The 22,141-nt window shown below is 36.6% G+C and overlaps 1 protein-coding gene across 2 annotated transcripts in view; it reads left to right on the top strand.

Annotated features, from left to right (window-relative positions):
* The window catches only part of JMJD1C (jumonji domain containing 1C), a 265,106-nt gene that overhangs the window by 197,063 nt on the left and 45,902 nt on the right, over positions 1–22,141 (top strand). For both annotated transcript variants that reach the window (XM_044916040.1, XM_044916039.1), the window contains one exon: positions 20,806–20,911. In XM_044916040.1, the coding sequence (XP_044771975.1) occupies positions 20,806–20,911 (106 nt within the window). The remainder of the gene's footprint in view (positions 1–20,805; positions 20,912–22,141) is intronic.

Raw genomic sequence — 22,141 nt, 5'->3', positions numbered from 1 at the left:
ATTTGCCTTCCAGCCATGTGATTAGGGGTAAATTACCTAATCTTTGAATATTTTTTCTCATCTGTAAAAGGGGGAGAATGTCAGACTAGCAAAGGGATTGTTACAATTAAATGAAATTAACATTTCTGGCAGTTCTTTCAGTTAAAAAATGTTTTTATTGTTTATACTCACAAGTAAATATGCTTACTCTTAAATTGATATTTTTTAAAGTCTGAAATTAAGTTTGTCGCATAAATCATATGCAGTTAATTTAAGATACAGTTATATTGAACCTAAGGATACTGCTCATCTAGGATGATTGAAGAGTGATAATGCCAACAGTTCAGGGTCTTTAAGTTTTAGTTGTGTAGTGTTTTGAGAGATAACAGATGTGACTGTCATCATACTGTCTTCATTTTGGTTAAATTCGAGTTAAGTTGCAAAGCCTATTATTGAGCTTTTTTCAGGAGTGGCCATATAGAGATGAGTTTGTAAGAGTGAAGGGGCAAGCTGGCCCAAGATACATAAAATAAGTAAACTTTATGAATAATTGGGAACTGAGGAAGTTTGGTTTTGTGTTCATTATATTCTTAAATTGCTGTGTTGGCTCAATACTTTAAAAATAGGCATTTAGGGGCACCTGGGTGGCTCAGTCATTAAGCATCTGCCTTGGCTCAGATCATGATCCCAGGGTCCTGGGATCAAGCCCCGCATCGGGCTCCCTGCTCGGCGGGGAGCCTGCTTCTTCCTCTCTCACTCCCCCTGCTTGTGTTCCCTCTCTCACTGTGTCTCTCTCTGTCAAATAAATAAAAATCTTTTTTAAAAAATAGGCATTTAATTCTCTAGCACAATATCTGAAATACCACCTCAAGTTTCTGCAGTGAATATAAAATATCTATTTTATTTTACATGGGTGCTTTCTAAATTACCTTGTTTATTTATTTATTTATTTATTAAAAGATTTTATTTATTTATTTGACAGAGAGAGACACAGCGAGAGAGGGAACACAAGCAGGGGGAGTGGGAGAGGGAGAAGCAGGCTTCCCACAGAGCAGGGAGCCCGATGCGGGACTCGATCCCAGGACCCTGGGATCATGACCTGAGCCGAAGGCAGACGCTTAACGACTGAGCCACCCAGGTGCCCCTAAATTACCTTTTTAAAAAAGTCATTTATTTGTGTTTTTGTTCTTGTTCGTTTTTTTCCCCTGAACGTTCACCATCAAATGCATTGTAAAGTGTTTCTTTGTACCACAACCTCTCAATTAGTGGGGAAAAAAGTATTTCCTCTAGCTCCATGAAATTTGAATTTTATGACAATATTTATCAAAAATATATTGAATTAAAGATTTTTATTTTTAGGAGTGCCTAGGTGGCTCAGTCATTAGGCGTCTGCCTTCGGCTCACGTCATGATCCCGGGGTCCTGGGATCGAGCCCTGCATCGGGCTCCCTGCTCTTCAGAGAGCCTGCTTCTCCCTCTCCCACTCCCCCTGCTTCTGTTCCCTCTCTCACTGTGTCTCTCTCAAATATTTATTTGACTGTCTCTTTTTTATTTATTTGACAGAGCGAGACACAGTGAGAGAGGGAACATACAAGCAACATACTATAAAGTTTTTTGAAAAAAGTTTGCATAGGAGTGCCTGGGTGGCTCAGTTGGTTGAGAGTCTGACTTTTTTTTTTTAAATAAAGATTTTATTTATTTATTTGACAGAGAGAGATACAGCAAGAGAAGGGAACACAAGCAGTGGGGGAGTGGGAGAGGGAAAAGCAGGCTATCTGCGGAGCAGGGAGCCCAGTGCGGAGCTCGATCCCAGGACCCCGGGATCATGACCTGAGCCGAAGGCAGACGTCTAACGACTGAGCCACCCAGGCGCCCCACACACATATTTTTATAATAGATTTTTATAGTAATGGAACACATCACTCATTTTGTAATGTTTTTCTCTTCCTATGTCATAAGCTTCTTTCCATGTCAGTAAGTGTATGTCTACAGAACCATTTTTACTAGCTGTACTGTGTTCTATTTGTATATGTATCTGACCAACTAAAAAACTGTTTTTCTGTTTTAAAACACATAGACTCTTCCTGTGCATGTATTATTTTGTTATTCATTTATTTTCTTAGATTCCTTTAAAGTTAATTGTGTGGACGAGTATGTATTTTAAATGTGTACATAGGTATAAATGACCACCTTATGTTTTACAAAATCTCACGCTACAGTAACACAGATTTGGGGGGAAATGGTGTTGGTGTAGATTGTTCAAAGCTAATGCAAATTTTGAGTAAGGAACATAAGCAATAATCTTCTAACAGTTTATTTCTTTTTTTTTTTTTTTTTTAAAGATTTTTATTTATTTATTTGACAGAGAGAGAGACAGCGAGAGCAGGAACACAAGCAGGGGGAGTGGGAGAGGGAGAAGCAGGCTTCCTGCCGAGCAAGGAGCCCGATGCGGGACTCGATCCCAGGACCCTGGGATCATGACCTGAGCTGAAGGCAGACGCTTAACGACTGAGCCACCCAGGCGCCCCTAACAGTTTATTTCTAATACTGTTAGGTAAATGTAGTACTTTACCTTTAAGGAAAAGAGGAAGGTTGCTTGATATTAAGAATGTGTAAGGAAGAATTAAGATTGCTGAGTTAAGGTATCAAAAGCAAAAGGAGATTGGGGCAATCTAATAATATGAACTTCTGAGTCATCATGTGGTCACATTAAAAACTAAGAAAGTCGAATTGGATGAGTATTATGTCTAGTATTATGTTCAGTTTTATTTGTGTACTTAGCATTCAACCACTCATACTAGGCAGTGCAAAAAAAAAAAAAAAAAGGCATGTGAACTAGCATTACTTCTGTGTTATACTAACATTGTTCATCTATTTTTTCCACGTCCCTGAAAGCTAATTTGAGTTACAGAAACACCTATTGTTTCAGAATAGGATGTGTAGTTAAGCCACCTTTCAGAAAAGTTTGTCTCCCATAATTAGTGTTTATATATGTAGGCCTTTAATTTTTGCCTTGCCAACCCAGTGTCATAAATTTTTTAACTTTTCACAATTGATCAGTGAAAATATTAGAATACATTTAAATTTTGTGGTTCCTGAATAATAGTGAAATGGACTTGTTTTTCAGAGTTTTTCTCACATTTTTTGTGCCATACTTTTTTGTCATTAGCCCTTATGTCTAGTTGCGTGGTACTCCTTATGATGTGTAAGAACTTTTTACATATAAAAGAACATTTATTTTAATATTATGATAATTATAGTATTATTCCCAGCTTGGAACTATCAAATTTTATTTTTACTTTTTAAGAAAATACTTTTGGGGCGCCTGGTTGGCTCAGTTGTTAAGCGTCTGCCTTTGGCTCAGGTCATGATCCCAGGGTCCTGGGATTGAGTCCTGCATCAGGCTCCCTGCTCAGCAGGAAAGCCTGCTTCTTTCTCTCCCACTCCCCCTGCTTGTGTTCCCTCTCTCGCTGTCTCTCTCTCTGTCAAATAAATAAAGAAAATCTTTAAAAAAAAAAAAAAAAGATACTTTCAAATGATACCTTTATGAAATCAACTGATTCGGCCAGTAAAATTTTATTGACTTACTGATTACCTGGTTAATTCTAGGCAATTGAAATAAAACTATAAATGAGAAGCATCTGAAGATGCTTAGTAAATTCAAGGAAAAAGACAATATTTTAAAACAAGGTGATATTAAGGGCATCTTCAAGACTATGAAAGAGCACTGAGGATATAGCAAATAGTTGTCCAAAGTTAATCTTTCAGGAAAGATTTGTCTTTTTTTTTTCTTGTCCTTTGAATTTTTTCTAGTGTCATTCACATATGCTCTCTATTAATAAAAATTAAAAGGAAAGGATAGTATTTAATCATAACTCTACCACCAAGACACAGCTACCATTTTTGACACATTTCCTTCCAGGCCCAGGCCTTTAAGTGTCTGGGGGATTATTTTATTTAGGACCTTTTTATGGTTTGTTTTAGAGAGGGAGGTTGGGGAGAGGTAGAGGAAGAGAGAGAATTTTAAGCAGGCTCCGATGCTCAGCCTACAGAGAGCCCAAGGCTGGGCTTGATCTCATGACCCTGAGATCATGACTTGAGCCAAAATCAAGAGGCGGATGCCTAACTGACTTAGCTACCTGGGTGCTCTATTTAGGACCATTTAGATCTGGGGTCAGCAAACTATAGTCTGTAAGCTAAATCTGACCCATTGCCTTTTTTTACTACTTAAAAACTTAAGAATGGTTCCTTTTTCAGCTGTTGGGGGGGAAAAAAATCAAAAGAATAATATTTCATGCTGTGTTAAAATTAATAGGAAATGCAGATTCTAATGTCCGTAAATAAAGTTTTATGATAATTTTTTCTATAATCACATGTTCATGTGTTAATCTGTGGCTCCATTTTGTGCTAAAATGGCAACATTGAGTACCAGAATATCGCTGCAAAGCCCTAAAATATTTACTCTCCATCCCTTTACATAAAAAGGCTGTTGATCTCTCACATAGATTCTTTTTTGTTTTTTAAGCTTAACTTTAACTTGGCTTTTTTGTTTGTTACTAAAAATTATGTTAATGGCAATATAATTCCCACATTGAAAGTACCATTTTTTATGGGACGCCTGGGTGGCTCAGTTGGTTAAGCCACTGCCTTCGGCTCAGGTCATGATCCTGGAGTCCCGGGATCGAGTCCCGCATCGGGCTCCCTGCTCGGCAGGGAGTCTGCTTCTCCCTCTGACCCTCCCTTCTTTCATGCTCTCTGTCTCTTTCTCTCTCTCTCAAATAAATAAATAAAATCTAAAAAAAAAAAAGAAAGTACCGTTTTTTTAATTCCCTAATGTCTGACATTTAGATGTTTGATTTTTTTCTTTTTCCCTATGTAAGTGCTGTGGTAAATCTTTGTCTGCTTTTTGCATTTTCTTTTTTTTTTTTAATTTTTTATTGTTATGTTAATCCCCATACATTACCTCATTAGTTTTAGATGTAGTGTTCCATGATTCATTGTTTGTTGCTTTTTGCATTTTCATAGAAGAAAAATATTTTTAAGTAATCTCTACACCCAGTGTGGGGCAAGAACTCACAACCCCGATACCAAGAGTTGGATGCTCCACCAACTTAGCCAGCCAGGCACCCCAGAATTTTTTAGTAGTAGAATTACTGTATCAAAATGCATAAATATGTAAAATTTTAACAAGTTAGACATCCACTGATGGATGGTAAAGTTACTACGGACCAGACAGAACAGGGATATGCAAAGGCAAGAAGATACTAAAGGAAGGTAGTATAATGTAGTAATTGAAAGTGTGAACTTCAAGTCAAACTTCTGCCGTTGTTCAAATCCATATACCACCCCACCATTTATGACCTGAGTAACCCTGGACAAATCCAGTCCACCTCTGCCTCGATTTCTTTTTTTTCCCCCAAAGATTTTATTTATTTATTTGAGAAAGAGAGAGGGAGAGAGAACAGAAGCAGGGGGAGGGGCAGAGGGACAAGCAGACTTCCTGCTGAGCTCAGAGCTCAACTCAGGGCTCAATCCCAGGACCCCAGGACCATGACTTGAGCATCATAAGGTTATTTTGAGAATTAAGTTTATCATAGTGTTCATTTATAGTAAATACTGATGAACTCTGCAAATAATCTTCAGAATAATTTAGTAAAGTAAGTGTTCTTGAAAATGTTGTATTGGGAACCTGAGTGGCTCAGTCTCTTAAGCATCTACCTTCAATTCATGATCCTTGAGTCCTGGTATCAAGTCCCGCGTCGGGCTCCCTGCTTAGCAGGGAGTCTGCTTCTCCCTCTTATTCTCCCCCCTCCCGTGCTCTCTCTCTCTCTCTCAAATAAATTTAAAAAAAAAGAAAAGAAAATGTTGTATTAATCTCTTTCTAGTTAGAAAAATAATGTTATTGTGATTGTATTTGTGATCTTTTGAGGCAAGATACGGTATTTTTATTTTTTTAAAGATTTACTTATTTTAGAGAGAGGGAGAGAGAGAATGTGCATGCACACAGGCGGAGGGAGGGGCAGAGGGAGAGGAAAAGAGACACTCTCAAGCGGACTCTGTGCTGAGTGTGGAGCTGGATGCTAGGCTCATTTTCAAGACCCTGGGATCACAACCTGAAACCAAGAGTCAGATGCTCAACTGACTGAGCCACCCAGGCACCCCAAGATATACAGTATTTTTAAAGCTGTATCCATTTACCTAGGTTTTCTTTGGGGAAATATTTTAATTCCAGTATATATATATAAATTTAGACCAATAATGATAAAAAATTATGTTATAATACTTTCATTTTCGTGAATTTTGTTTCCGTTGTGTTTATTGTCATTTGAGATTTGTCCTTTGATTAGACATGAAGTCTAAAGCTTGATTCTATTTTATGTAGTCTATTTCTTTTTTAAGATTTTTATTTGAGAGAGAGTGAGAGTGAGAGAGATCACAGAGGAAGAGGGAGAAGCAGACTTGCCACTGAGGAGGGAGCTTGATGTGGGGCTCAATCCCAGGACCCCGAGATCACGACTTGAGCTGAAAGCAGACCCCCAACCAACTAAGCCACCCAGGCACCCCTTATTTAGTCTATTTTGATAGTACTGATGTTATAAGCAGTTTTTTTTCAGTGAAAATGATTATATTCTTACACCCAGAGAGATATATTTGATAAATAACATAAGTTATCATTATGCTGTGAAGAGTTTGAAAAACAGTAATGCTCGGGGTGCCTGGCTGGCTCTGTCAGTAAAGCAAGCAGTTCTTGTTCTTGGGGTCGTGAGTTTGAGCCCCACATTGGGTGTAGAGTTTACTAAAGAAAAAAATTAATAAATATTTTTTTAAAAGGAAAAACAGTAATGCTGTTCAGTATATTTTAGTTTATACAGATAAACTGGACACATTTTTAACTATAATGAGTTAAGTAAAACTATGGCAATCTTTTCTGAGTTGGGATTCTATTAAATGTACAGTTTGGGGTTTGTTTTTTCTTTTGTATTGATAATTTTTGGTGAAAGTCTTCAGGCCAAAGTCACTTTTGCAAATCAGAATATGTCAAAATTAGCTAATGAAGGAAATTACTTAAAATGTTCAGTGGAAGTAGACATCACCGTGGTTAGAACCTTTCTCACTTTAAATGACATTTACAGTAATATTTGAATTTCTCAGAATTATGAATTGCCAGATATTTAAACAGAAGAAATATTTTTTAAGTAAACAAAATGAACTTTGAAATTCATTTAATGATGAAGGTATATATAATGAAAATATTGAAATGTTTCACATTATCATATTTCAGTTGTTACAAATTTGGGCAATCATGAAGATTAGAGAAACATAGAACTTATAACTATACATGAAATTAAAAAAATCTTGACTTTAAAAATTTAGAATCTTCTCACTGTTTTCTAATTTCTCACAGTATATACTGCTCTTAAATTAATTTTACCATTTCCTTTTTAGTTATTAAAGAAGCATATAATGGCAGATAGTACCAAATGGAAGTTTCAAGGGGAGATTCCTAAAATATTTGGATTGACCTATAATGATTGGTTGCTTACAGTGGCAAAAAGCATCAAGGTAGATTTTTGAGGATTATTCTTCTCCCCCCCGCACCCACCCCTTTCTTGGTTTAAAACTCTGGAATCAGGCTACATTCAGGGTTTTATAGGTAAAGGTAAATTATGTTATCATTGCAAAGAGCCACATACAGTTGTTGTATTATTATTTTTTTTAACATTCCCTCAATAAAATTGCTTTTCTAAAACTAGGAGCCAAGAGATATGGTAAATATAGGCATACATAGGAGATCCTGCAGGTTCAGTTCCAGACCACTGCAGTAAACTGAATATTGCAATAAAGTGAGTCATATGATTTTTATGGTTTCCCAGTGCATTTAAAAGTTATGTTTACACTATACTGTAGTCTAGTAAGTGTGTAATAGCATTATGTCTTAAAAAATGTCAGTATACGTAACTTAATTAAAAAATACTTTATTGCTAAAAAAATGCTAGCCGTTGGGACACCTGGGTGGCTCAGTTGGTTAAGCGACTGCCTTCGGCTCAGGTCATGATCCTGGAGTCCCAGGATCCAGTCCCACATCGGGCTCCCTGCTCAGCCCGGAGTCTGCTTCTCCCTCTGACCCTCCCTCCTCTTGTGCTCTCTCTCTCATTCTCTCTCTCTCTCATATAAATAAATAAAATATTAAAAAAAAAAAATGCTAGCCATCATGTTTGCTTTCACCCATATGTAATCTTTTTGTTGGTGGAAAGCCTTCCTCGAATTTGATGGCTGCCAACTGAGCCCAGTGGTAGTTGTTGAAAGTTGGGTGGCTGTGGCAATTTCTTAAAATAAGACAACAGTGACTTTTGCCATATTGCCTGACTCTGTTTCATGACTAATTTCTCTGTAGCGTGGAATGCTGTTGGATACTATTTTACCCACAATGAAACTTTCAAAATTGGAGTCAGTCCTCTCAGTTGGAGTAAATCCTGCTGCTGCTTTATCAGCTGAGTTGGTGTAATATTATAAATCTTTGTTGTCAACAGGCTTCAGAGCATCTTCACCAGGAGTAGATTCCATCTCAAGAAACCACTTTCTTTGTTCATCCATAAGAAGCAATATCCTCATCCTTTCAAGTTTTATCATGAATTGCAGCAATTCGGTCACATCTTCAAGCTCCACTTCTAATTCTCTTGCTATTTCCACTACATCTGCAGTTATTCCTCTACTGAAATCTTGACCCCTGAAAGTCATCCATGAGGGTTAGAATCAACTTTTGAATTCCTGTGAATATTGATATTTTGGCCTCTTGTCATAAATCATGAACGTTCTTAATGATATCTAGCATGGTGAATCCTTTCCGGAAGGTTTTCTATTTACTTTGTCCAGATTCATCAGAGGAATTACTATCTATGGCAGCTATAGCCTTACAGGATGTATTTCTTCTTTTTTTTTTAAAGATTTTATTTGACAGAGACACAGTGAGAGAGGGAACACAAGCAGGGGGAGAGGGAGAAGCAGGCTCCCCGCTGAGCAGGGAGCCCGATGCGGGGCTTGATCCCAGGGTCCTGGGATCATGACCTGAGCCGAAGGCAGACGCTTAACGACTGAGCCACCCAGGTGCCTCACAAGATGTATTTCTTAAATAATGAGACTTGAAAATCAAAATGACTCCTTGATCTATGGGTTGCAGAATAGATGTTGTGTTAGCAGGCATGAAAACTACATTAATGTAATTTAAAGTCACCAGCTGCATTAGCCCTTAACAAGAGCATCAGCCTGTTCTTGGAACCTTTGAAGTCAGGCATCAACTTCTCTCTAGCTATGAAAGTTCTAGATGGCATCTCCAATAGAAGGCTGTTTCACCTACATTGAAGATCTGTTGTTGATTGTAGCCACCGTCATTAATTATCTAAGCTAGATCTTCTAGATAACTTGCTGCAGCTTCTATATCAGACTTGTTTCACCTTGCACTTCTATGTTATAGAGATGGCTTTTTCCCTTAAAGCTTATTTACCAACCTCTGCTAGCTTCAGACTTTTCTTCAGCTTTCTCACCTCTCTAGGCCTTCATGGAATTGAAGAGAGTTAGGGCCCTACCCTTGGATTAGGCTTTGGCTTAAGGGAATGCTGTGGCTGGTTTGATCTTCTATCCAGACCACTTAAATTTGTTCCATATCAGTAATAAGGGTTGTTATTTGGCCTCATTTCAGTACTGTTGTGTTTTAGGGAATAGGGAAGCCAGAGGAGAAGGAAAAGAGACTGGGAGCGGCTGGTTGTTAGAAAAAGTCAGAACACACACATTTATCAGTTGCATTTGCTGTCTTACATGGGTGTGGTTGTGGTGCCATAAAACAGTTAAAATAGTAACATCAGAGATCACTGATCACAGATCACCGTAACAAATATAATAATAATGAAAAATTTAGAAATATTGCAAGAATTACCAAAATGTAATACAAAGACATGAAGTGAGCAAATGCTGTTGGAGAAATGGCATCAGTATAGATTTAGTCGAGGCAGAGCTGCCACAAATCTTCCAATTTCTAAAGCACAGTAAAAATGAGGCATGCATGTAAAACGATTTAGAAAGATTGGTAGGTTATTTTAATCAGGAGAGCTTTAAAAAGGGGGCATTCTAGAAGGGTGATTTATTTTAATATATATTATAATATATATTGTAATGTATCGACAAGAAGATTGTTAAGACTATGGCAAAAAAACTTTAGAAGAAACAGTTAAAACTAAGCCTTAAAGTAGAAGAAAGATTCTATTTTTTGTTTTATGTGCTTGTAATTCATAAAATAGTCACCACTCTGGATTCACTACTGACCTCAGGCTTGCTCACAGATTTCTACAACCAGTCAATGCCTTTATTGTGTTTGGCAAGAATTTCTTTTTTTTTTTTTTTTTAAAGATTTTATTTAGGGCGCCTGGGTGGCTCAGTTGGTTAAGCGACTGCCTTCGGCTCAGGTCATGATCCTGGAGTCCCGGGATCGAGTCCCGCATCTGGCTCCCTGCTCGGTAGGGAGTCTGCTTCTCCCTCTGACCCTCCCCCCTCTCATGCTCTCTGTCTCTCACTCTCTCTCTCTCAAATAAATAAATAAAATCTTTAAAAAAAAAAAGATTTTATTTATTTATTTGAGAGAGAGAATGAGATAGAGAGAGCATGAGACGGGGGAGGGAGGGTCAGAGAGAGAAGCAGACTCCCTGCTGAGCAGGGAGCCCGATGCGGGACTCGATCCCGGGACTCCAGGATCATGACCTGAGCCGAAGGCAGTTGCTTAACCAACTGAGCCACCCAGGCGCCCTTGGCAAGAATTTCTTAAGGCCACCCAAACTATTTGCAACAGGTCATTGCTTCTAAAGCTTGCATTTTTATTTTTATTTTTTTTAAAGATTTTATCCATTCATTTATTTATTATTTAAGAGAGAGAGAGAGAGAGCATGAGCAGGGGGTAGGGACATAAGCAGGCTCCCCAATGAGTAGGGAGCCCTACGCGGAGCTCGATCCCAGGACCCTAGGATCATGACCTGAGCCTAAGGCAGACACTTAACAACTGAGCCACCCAGGCGCCCCAGAAAACACTCCGTTTTCAATCTTAACTTCTAACCAGAGATTTTAAAAATGCTTCCCTCGTAAGTTTATGATCCTGTAAACTACCATTGTGAATATAACTCAGTGTTTCAATTGTATTTACATTTTTCATTTCATGGAAAGGATAAAACATTCAGTTTTAGGATCCTATACTGTTTGTAAAGCCGAACCTTCTGGATATTAGATAATTTGTTATTTTGTTAAGTTCTTAGGATTAAATGATGATGCTAGGAGAATGGATGGTATTGAAAACATGAAAGTGTGGAAGAAAACTACGGTGGTGTTTTCATTTTATGCGTAAACTTTTTTTTTCTTTTTAAGATTTTATTTATTTGAGAGAGAGAGCACAAGCGGTAGAGAGGGAGAAGCAGACTGCCCATCAAGCAGAGAGCCTGATGTAGGTCTCGATCCCCGGACCCTGGGATCATGACCTGAGCCGAAGGCAGATGCTTAACAGACTGAGCCACCCATGCGCCTCTGCATAGACAAAATAACTTGCCCATTGACCTGCTGGGTATTGTCTTAAATGACTTAAAGTCATCAGTTATCTTTAGGCCACAATGTCTGATAAAAATACTTACAGAAAAGTTATTTTTAAATTTTTTAAAAAAGATTTTGTTTATTTATTTGAAAGAGAGAGAGAGCACGAGCAGGTGGAGGGAAAGGGAAAAGCAGGCTCCCACTGAGCAGGGAGCCCCACATGGGGCTCTATCCCAGGACTGAGCCACCCAGGTGCCCCAGAAAAGTTATTTTTAGAGAAAAAAACATAATATACCAAAACAGTTCTAATTTTCTTTAAGCTGTTGACTGAAATTGGTTTGTTTGGATCAATGTAGGATAAAGAACATTCATCACTTTATTTTTTCTATTTTTGGTTCTAAGTAAAAATAAAACTAATGCTGAGAATATTGCTTAAAAATATATATTTAAAAATTATAAAATATTGAAATGTTGGAGTTCGCTATTTTCCCTTATCCAACAGAATCATTTTTTAGCCAATAAAAAATGCACCTAAATGTCATTTAAAATTTCTGAACATCAATCCCATTTCCAGAATTATTTACCAATTAATAGTATGAATTGAAAACAGAATTTCGTTGTATTGACTATATCATTTCTATTAAGAAATTATTAGAGGGGCGCCTGGGTGGCTCAGTTGGTTAAGCGACTGCCTTCGGCTCAGGTCATGATCCTGGAGTCCCGGGATCGAGTCCCGCATCGGGCTCCCTGCTCGGCGGGGGGTCTGCTTCTCCCTCTGACCCTCCCCCCTCTCATGTGCTTGCTCTCTCTCATTCTCTCTCTCTCAAATAAATAAATAAAATCTTTAAAAAAAAAAAAAAAGAAATTATTAGAAATTAGATTTTTCGGGCGCCTGGGTGGCTCAGTCGTTAAGCGTCTGCCTTCAGCTCAGGTCATGATCCCAGGGTCCTGGGATCGAGTCCCACGTCGGGCTCCCTGCCCGGCAGGGAGTCTCCTTCTCCCTCTCCCACTCCCCCTGCTTGTGTTCCTGCTCTCGCTATCTCTCTTTCTGTCAAATAAATAAAATCTAAAAAAAAAAAAAGAAATTAGATTTTTCTTACATGGTTTCAGAACATAAATAATTTAGCCAGAATGAGCATGTATCACATTATTTCCCTGATTATACGAATGAGGCAAGAATAGTATGGATAATAGAAAATGTTAGCCCATTTTCTCTTTCTGCCATTCGAATCTTTATAATTTTGTTTTTGAAAGATAGAAATTCTTTTATTTATTTATTTATTTTTTTGGTTTAAATCATAGTCTCGATTCTAGGCTTCTGAATTAACCAAAACCAGGAATTATGAAAACATGTACACCCAGGACTTAATTACGTATTGACTTTAATTATGTAAAAATTTTAAATATCTTAATATATATGTAGAGAAATTTAAAAATTCTTAATAAATCAGACATATGAAGCATAGGATTTTTTTTTAATTAAAACAAAATTTTATTCTCATTCCAGTACTTTTTTCGGGAAATATGCACATAAACAAAATATAAAGAAAATCCATCTCTGTTCTTTGCCTGGAAGTAAAATCAGAAATCTCCTTAGTAATTTTCTTCTCTACCTTCATATTTCAGTAGAAATTGTATTTTAACATCTGTCACAATTTATTATTTCACAGGAATATACAAACCACACTGATCTTTTACTTGGTGTGGACACAAACAGAATTCACATTTACAGCATCAGATTTTTTTTTCTTCCAAATCTTTTTTTTTTTTAATGCTACCTATAAGACATACACTTTTTTTTTTAGTTGACATATAATGTATTATTTGTTTCAGGGGTACAGGTCTGTGATTCATCAGTCTTATATAATACCCAGTGAAGCATAGGATTAATGTTGGAACACTATCTTTAGGGAAATTCTCATTTTTCGATGTGGATGGTATCAATCTTTATATTTGATGAGTATAATCCTCATTGACCTAAGAGAATAAACCTTATCTTTCAAAGTGGGTGATTTTTCTGCTTCAAAACCTGATACATTATTATATTTGGAAGGCTAAACATAGTACAGGAGGGCGCCTGGGTGACTCAGATGGTTAGGCGTCTGCCTTCGGCTCAGGTCATGATCCCAGGGTCCTGGGATCGAGTCCCACATCCGGCTCCCTGCTCCTTGGGAGCCTGCTTCTCCCTCTGCCTCTCTCTCTCTCTGTGTCTCTCATGAATAAATAAAAATAAAAAAATTTTAAAAAACCATAGTACAGGAATATATCAGGGAAACTCATTTATTTGTGAAAGTCTTAAAAAATAGTTTATTTTAATATACTATTAATTTAATATAAATTTAGTTAAATTTATACTATTAATTTAATATAGTTAATATACTATTTTAAAATAGTATATTTTTTCTTTAATTATTAATGAAAGGATTTGGTCATTGAATTATTTTCCTGTGCTCATGAATATATATATTCATAACATATATGTGTGTATGTGTATATGTGTGTTTCTGTATATGTATGTACATATACGTGTGTGTATATAAAATGCAGCCATTTATAGAAATAGAGTTTGTAGTCAATTTGCCATCAAGTTGCATTGCCTTGATTAGAAGTTTCTAATCTTGCTTTGTACCAGTGATTTATTTTTTAATTTTAAATCATGGGTAGGCAGACTGCCACCACAAGCCTGCCTCCTGTTTCTGTAAGGCCTTTTACTTTTTTTTTTTTTCATTTTGCTGGTAAAACATTTAGGCCTTTTGCATTTTTAAACAGGAAAACAGTTCAAGAAGAATAATATGTCATGACACCTGAATATTCTGTGAAATTCAGGCTTCATAGAATGCCAATAAATAAAGTTATTAGAACACAGCCATGCTGGTTCGTTTATGTATTGTTTATGGTATTCTTGGCAGCTTTTGGTACTACAATTCAGAGTTGAGTACTTGGAGTAGAGACAGTATGACCTTCAAAGCCTAACTTACTTACTCTCTGGCCCTTTATAGGAAAAGTTGGCAAATTTTTTTGCCAATCCTTGGTTTAAATAATGAAAATATATGGAAGCTCTCATTGGTAGATTTAATTAAACTGCAGATGGTTTAGACAACTGCTATTTGAAGATCTTTGTAGTAGCTCTCAGACTAAGTAGTTTTCCTGTTCCAGTAAATCCTTACCAACAAAGTGGATTCTTTTATAAGTTATACAAGAACTGCTATGATAGCAGTGGGTGTCACTCTTGACCTATATGGACTTAACATTCACGTTTTTAACTGTTAGCTAGTACCTCAGGGATCTAAGGACAAGCAATCATTTGTAGTTTTGTTGAAGCATGAATTTAAATTATGACTGTGGGAAAATGGCGTGGCAATGCATGTTTAATCACCTAACTTGACATTCAAGATATAGGTAGTTACTTTTATGAATAACTCTTAATAAAATACAGTCAATGTGATTTTTTATGGGGAAATTTATGTAATATGATGGGATTTAAGAGGTCATCACAAAGGTCAAGGATTTTATTGCAGGGAGAAAAATCAGTCCATTACTAAGCCACATATCAATATCAGTTTAAAAGCAGGTATTAGGTCATTGTGTATCAGAAATTGTCCAAACGGAGAGAAAGCCGGTTTTGAGATACTTCTTGTATTCTAAAATGAAAAGTGCTATCCTTGGGGGCACCTGGGTGGCTCAGTCGTTAAGCATCTGCCTTCTGCTCAGGTCTTGATCCCAGGGTCCTGGGATTGAACCCCACGAGGAGTCTGCTTCTCCTTCTGCTCCTCCCCCCGCTCATGCTCTCTCTCTCATAAATAAATAAAATCTTTAAAAAAAAGTACTATCCGGGCGCCTGGGTGGCTCAGTTGGTTAAGCGACTGCCTTCGGCTCAGGTCATGATCCTGGAGTCCCTGGATCGAGTCCCGCGTCGGGCTCCCTGCTCGGCAGGGAGTCTGCTTCTCCCTCTGACCCTCCTCCCTCTCATGCTCTCTGTATCTCGTTCTCTCTGTCTCAAATAAATAAATGAAATCTTTAAAAAAAAAAAAAAGTACTATCCTAGGGGCGCCTGGGTGGCTCAGTCGTTAAGCGTCTGCCTTCGGCTCAGGTCATGATCCCAGGTTCCTGGTATGGAGCCCCTCATCGGGCTCCCTGCTTGGCGGGAAGCCTGCTTCTCCCTCTCCCACTCCCCCTGTTTGTGTTCCCTCTCTCACTGTCTCTCTCTCTCTCTCTCTCTCTCTCAAATAAATAAATAAAATCTTAAAAAAAAAAAAGTACTATCCTAGATATCAGTTAGGATTTTAAAGCAAATCTCTGACAGCTATTAAGCCAATCAGCTCAGTCACCTAGATAGAAACTAACAGCTGGTATATTATTCTCTAATTCAAGCCTCTGTGGGCTGTTCTGTCAGTAGTTACATCCAGAGTTTATGTGACATAAAATATTTGTTGAACCAGTAAGAAGTACTTTGTCATGGTAAGACAGATCATTCCCTTATTATCTTAGAAAATTTGTTACATATATTATGAACACTGTCATAATATTCCTATCATTAAACCTAGTCAGACATATCTGAATATCTTAGTGCCATAATCTTACTTTTTAATACTATTGTAATTGTTATTTTTTCCTTTGATCTGGAATGAAGTAGAGAACCACTTAAAAAATAAGGTTAGTATAGTAGTCCTACTATCAGAATACAAATTCTAACCTGATTTTAATTTTTATATTTTGAGAAATGCTTTTTTTTTTAAAGATTCCATCATATTCTTCTTTATACATAAAAAAATCGTGTTTTTTTTTTTTTATTATCTCAAATAGTAATTTAGGGCAGTGTTTATCTAGAAATACAGCATTTGAGAATTTGTAGCTCATGACAAAGTCACATTGCCAAAGAGATTATATTCTCTTTGATGCTTTCTGATTGTAAGATTGCATGAGTTTAACATCCTAAGTGACCCCTGTCAGATGAGTGTTAGATGGTTGCTACCTATGGAATCTCACATAACTAATGTGAGGGGGGGGGTTACAGCAATATAACTTCCTCCTGATGTTCAGTTCTTCACTTTTGACCCATTCTGACTAAATAAGATAAAGTCTTTTATTTCTTTTACTGCCCTTTACTTCTTACATATAATGTGAAGAAATGTATCAAATTTTGAAAGGCAGTTACAATAAACAGTCTAATTCATTCCTTTTCATTGTACCAATTCAGGGGAGAAAGAGTAGGTGAAAGGAGCCTGAGCTCTTTAGAATTATAAAACTAGGTTCAAATGCTAGGTCTTTTCATCACATTCTGACTATATAGCCATGGACCTCTCTGTGTATAACATGTAAAAAGGGCATAGTAATTTAGGCCTCAGAAAAATGTTAAAGAAATTGATTGTATGAAAGCATCTAGCATGGTATCTGCCATTGTAAACGTGCGCACTAATGTTAGCTGTTGTTATATACATTAAGGTGCCCCACTAACGTTCAATTAGAGTTAACTTCTATCTTTTTAAAAGGTGAACAGCATACAAGTGAACAATAAAGGTATTCCAAAACCTCACTTAAGGCATTGTTTAAAAATTTTCCATGTTTTCTGTATAAGCTTCTAGTAAAGCAGATCTTGCTTACCTGATTTTTTTCCCATTAATCATTTGCTGGAAGTTATAATTCGCAGAATAATACATTGGATAGAATTTATGGAGAAGACGAGATTCACAGAGGGTGCTATTGCTTCACTGTCTGGGTGATTTGTTGTGGGGAAATTGAAGAAATACATATTATTTCAGTTAATATAAAAATTATGTGTGTAGGTAACTTTTAGCTACTGAAAAGTGAAGTATTGTGTGGTTGATTTTTTTAAATCTCATACACACTCAAGGCACAGGTGAAGTTCTTTATTAATCAATTGTATTCTAAAAGATAGTAAATATTCGTATTAATAATATTAATTATAGATCCTTAGTTTCTCTTCTCTGTGACTTTGCCTTATAGCCTTGTATCTGATTTTTAGCACTTTCACAAAATTGTTCAAATCAATAAATAGAAAAACAAACCCCACCTTATTTGTCTACCTGGTAGCAACTCTTAGAAGATTTGATCATTTATCCTTTAAAATGGGAATGATGACTACAACAGAAATACCTACAGAAGCGTCTGGGTGGCTGAGTCAGTTAAGCATCCAATTCTTGATTTCTGTTCAGGTCATGATCTCACAGTTGTGGGATTCAGACCTGCATTGGGTTCCACGCTCAGTGTGGACCCTGCTTGAGATTCTCTCTCTCCATCTCCCTATGCACCTCCCCCCCCATTTGCATGCGCGCTCTCTCTCTCAAATAAATAAATAAATGAAAAAAAGAATTTAAGGAAATACCTAAACTTACAGAGCACTATTCATAAAGAAGTACTTCAGCAATAATGTGACTATCATAACCAGACAGTATGTTCGGATAATTTTCTTGGGTTTTAATTGATTTAGTAATACCATAGATAATTCAGAATTGGATGTCTTAAGAAAACTAGTTTCAGTTATTTTTTTTTTTAAAGATTTCATTTATTTATTTGACAGAGAAAGACACAGCGAGAGAGGGAACACAAATGGGGAGTGGGAGAGGGAGAAGCAGACTCCCTGCCGAGCAGGGAGCCCGATGCGGGACTCGATCCCGGGACTCCAGGATCATGACCTGAGCCGAAGGCAGTCGCTCAACCAACTGAGCCACCCAGGCGCCCTCAGTTATTTTTTTAAAGTCTTACTAGGAAAACATACTCATTAAGATGGAAAGAGGCAGATATTGGTAACTGCTTTATAGATGAGGAAATTGATATGTAGAAGCTTGAACTTCTATAAGGTCATTTCAGTAAATATATTCAAGTTACCAGTTTTGTTTTGTTTTTTTGTTTTGTTTTTAAGATTTTATTTATTAGAGAGAGAGCAAGAGGGGCAGAGAGAAAGAGGAACAGACTTCACGCTGAGCAGGGAGCCCGACTCAGGGCTGGATCCCAGGACCCTGGGATCATGACCTGAGCTGAAGGCAGTCGGAGGAGCCTACAACTCCTGATCTCAGAGTTGTGAGTTCAAGCCCCATGTTGGGTGTAGAGAGTGCTTAGAAATAAAATTTTAAAAAAAGAAAAAAGAAAGAAAATGAATGGGTCATCATTGAGGAGGTATTTGTATGTTTAATGATCTTGGTTATATAGTCCATTATCTTAACTTTTTAAATGAATAATATATAAATAAACGTTGAACAAATTTTTTATCCCAATAGGGTTTGTTTATTTTTTTTTACATAAACTACACCAACATGGGGCTTGAACTCATGACCCCAGGATCAAGCATCACACGCTCTACCAACTGAGCAGCCAGGCACCCCTAATTCTAATACTTTTAAACTGTAATATTTCAATACAAGAGATTGGTTTTATAGAGCATACTTGTACCTATCTACAAAGTATTGTCAGTGCTGCTTTAACAGCAGTTTATTAATGCCTTCCACCCTAGAGTATAAAAGCTTGAGAGCAATAGACCATAGTAAACTTAGTATATAAGTTAGCACTGACACCCACATGATTTTGTGGTTTTCTAGACAAGTGCCCATCTTTTTGCCAGTTAAATGTCTAGGATAAGAGAAGAGTGGTTGTAATAAAGGTGAGTGTTTAGAGAAGACTCACAACTACAGAAACAAAACCAGAGTGCAAATGTTTGAAGGACTATAGGGTAGGAAAGTGATTGTTTGACTTCAGGTAGTTAAGCTTGGATCTGTGTGTGGAAGTTAAAGATTTTAAAAGAACTTGATAGCTGTCAGAGCTATCTGGAAATTGTAATGGTTTTCCTTGGGAAATAGAATGTTTCCTGTGTTTTGTCTGTCATAGACACACCTGGTTTGTATCGTTTAGAGTCTGAACTTTCCATTGTATTTTCTATTCCTAAGATGAAGAGGTTAACTAAGTGTGCAGTGCATTCATTATTAAAGGAGTGTGGAGAAAAGGGATTCTAGAAAGTTTCTTTACCAAAAAGAACGTCATGGACATTTTCCCCCCAGATGACAGATTTTACCTACTTTTGTATGTTACTTTCCCACTGCAGTATTTCCTTCTGCAAAGTATACAACATTTCTGTATATTTTCCAAAGAATATAGTTGATAACTTTGAAGTCCTTTATTTCTTCCTCTTGGTGTTCACTAGGTATAAATGAAGTATCAGAGTATTTACCACACTCTTATTGTAAAAATTCGTAGTAGTCCCTTACAGTAGTGATGAGATGAGAAGGAAAAGCTTTATTTAGATAAACTAAAATTTAGAGTAGAAGAGTGAAGTATGACCTACATGATTAGGGGTCCTTCTTTATACTCTTCAGCCACTTTTTGACATTTCCAAATTGCCACATTATTTTATTTCACCAGATAGAATTCCCTTCATTTAGCTCCCTTCTGTTCACTGGTTTCCATGATCTGCCAGTCCACTTTTATGAGGGCCGCCAATTGACAGTGCTGCTTTGTTGTTCTTCCCAGCTCTACTCTAGGGCTCCTGCCGCTGATCTCAAATGCAGGAGCAGCAGAGGTGCTTTGAGAGAGAGAGAACAGAATGTCAAAGAGTCCAGCGGGGGACCAACAGATTGTGGGAAACCATGTGACTGTGTGATTCACATCTCCAAGGAGAGAGAACCGGTTGTTTCTGTGTCTAGATCCACCCTGTTATGAGGATAATACCATCAATAATGTAATTTTAATTGCCTGGATGCTTTGACACTGGCTTGAAAAAATAAAACTTAGCAGTGAAGTTACTGGTCAGATGAGTTTGAGTAGAATTGAATTCTATGACATTTAAATCAAGATAGTGGATAATGACTTCTTTAGTTTAAAACTCAAACATTTTAGGCATTATGGGAAGAGAGGGAATTCATCTATGTGTATATATATTGTCACTAAAATATTCAACTCAATTCTTTTGCTACCAACCTTAGATGACCTGATGCTATTTGGTTTGTATTGCTTCTCATCGTGAAACCCTTAAAAATGTGACTTATCTAAGGCCACACTTAAAGTTAGAAAACACATTAGTAAATTTCAGATTTTGTCTTTAGGACATTGTTGTCAAGGATCAACTCTTACCATGGGTTAATTTCTTATGCTCTGTTATTATATAATTGCTAATGAACTATAACTTATGAATTTGTGTTTTTGCATACATTTAGATGAAGGAATTTTCTTCAGTCCTTAGAAAATATAGGAGGGAAAGTTTGTAACATTAATGTTAGGACAGCATAACATGAACCTTTCTTTTAATCTGTAATTCTAGGACGACATAGACAGCCTAAACCCAGTTCTCAGGGACAACCCGCAACTTCAGGAAGAAGTGAAAGTCTGGGTAAAGGAACAAAAGGTTCAGGAGATTTTTATGCAAGGTAACTATTTTGAAGTTATGCATTAAGGTTTTTTTTTGGAACTGGGCAGTGTTTGATGTTTGGTTTTGGTTGTTCAGTTACATGCAATGTTAATAGAAGACCCAGTTCAATATTTTGAGGTCCTAGTCCAGGGAAAATAATAGCAAAATCATAATTTCAGTATAAGTCAATAACTTCACCAGTTTATTAACTAATTTGAGCTAAATGACTGGCATGAAATTATAACCACACACAGGTGTTTTGTTGATAGGAAAATTTCCATATTACAGAATACAGTTAGGTGTGTCCTTCCTGGAGAAGGAAACATTGTTTGCAGTAGAGGATTGCCCAAAGCCACAATTGATTTCCTTTGAAGAATGCTGTTAATATCTGATAAAAGTGGCCTATTTCAGTTCAGCAGTGACCATAGTACTAGTTTTAGTTTTGTTTCCCTTTTTTAGTAAGTTATAAATTTGTCTATAACATGTGACTTTCAAACCAGTAAGGTTTTTTCTAGTGATTTCTTTTTCTGCCAGTAGAATCATATATTGTAAGCTTTTTGTGAAATTGAATTGAAACTAGGAACCAGTATGATGTGAAGTATTGATGTTTTGTTGAATGCTTTTAAAAAGGAATTTTGTTGTAAAATACCCATATTCATCCCAGTCCTCAACTTTCATGTCATTTAATTTCAGCATTAATAATCTCTAAGCTGTGGCTCTTTTGCTCTTTTGTTATGGGTATTTATAGCAGCAGATGATCTAATTAAATTCTTCTTAGGCTAAACATTCTTTAAAATTTAATATAGAGAATATGAAAAATACACAGAAATAGAATATTTCAATGAACTTCCATGTGTCTATCTTCCAGCCCCAATAACTATTATCCTGCCCCATCCACACTACTGTTTACTTCCATCAAATTTCAGACATCACCAAATTCTATTTTTAAACAAAGCCACCATTACCATTATTATGACCTCAAAATTAATAGTTCTTTAATATGAAATACTGGATACTCAGATTCAAATTTCCATTTGTTTCATAAATGCCTTAAATGATTTCTAACAGGATTGACTGATTTTTATTATTATAATTCATTTATTTTAAATCAGGGCATCTAAAAAATGTCCACAATTTAATTGGCTGATATGTCCCATCTCTTTTTTTCCTCCTTCCCTTGCAATTCTTTGAAGATACCAGGCATATATATATATATATATATATATATATATATATATATATATATATA

The sequence above is a fragment of the Neomonachus schauinslandi genome, chromosome 6 (genome assembly GCF_002201575.2).
Source record: "Neomonachus schauinslandi chromosome 6, ASM220157v2, whole genome shotgun sequence".
Taxonomy (NCBI): Eukaryota; Metazoa; Chordata; class Mammalia; order Carnivora; family Phocidae; genus Neomonachus; species Neomonachus schauinslandi.
Note: the sequence above shows the minus strand (reverse complement) of the source record. Positions and strands in the feature narration are given on the sequence as shown.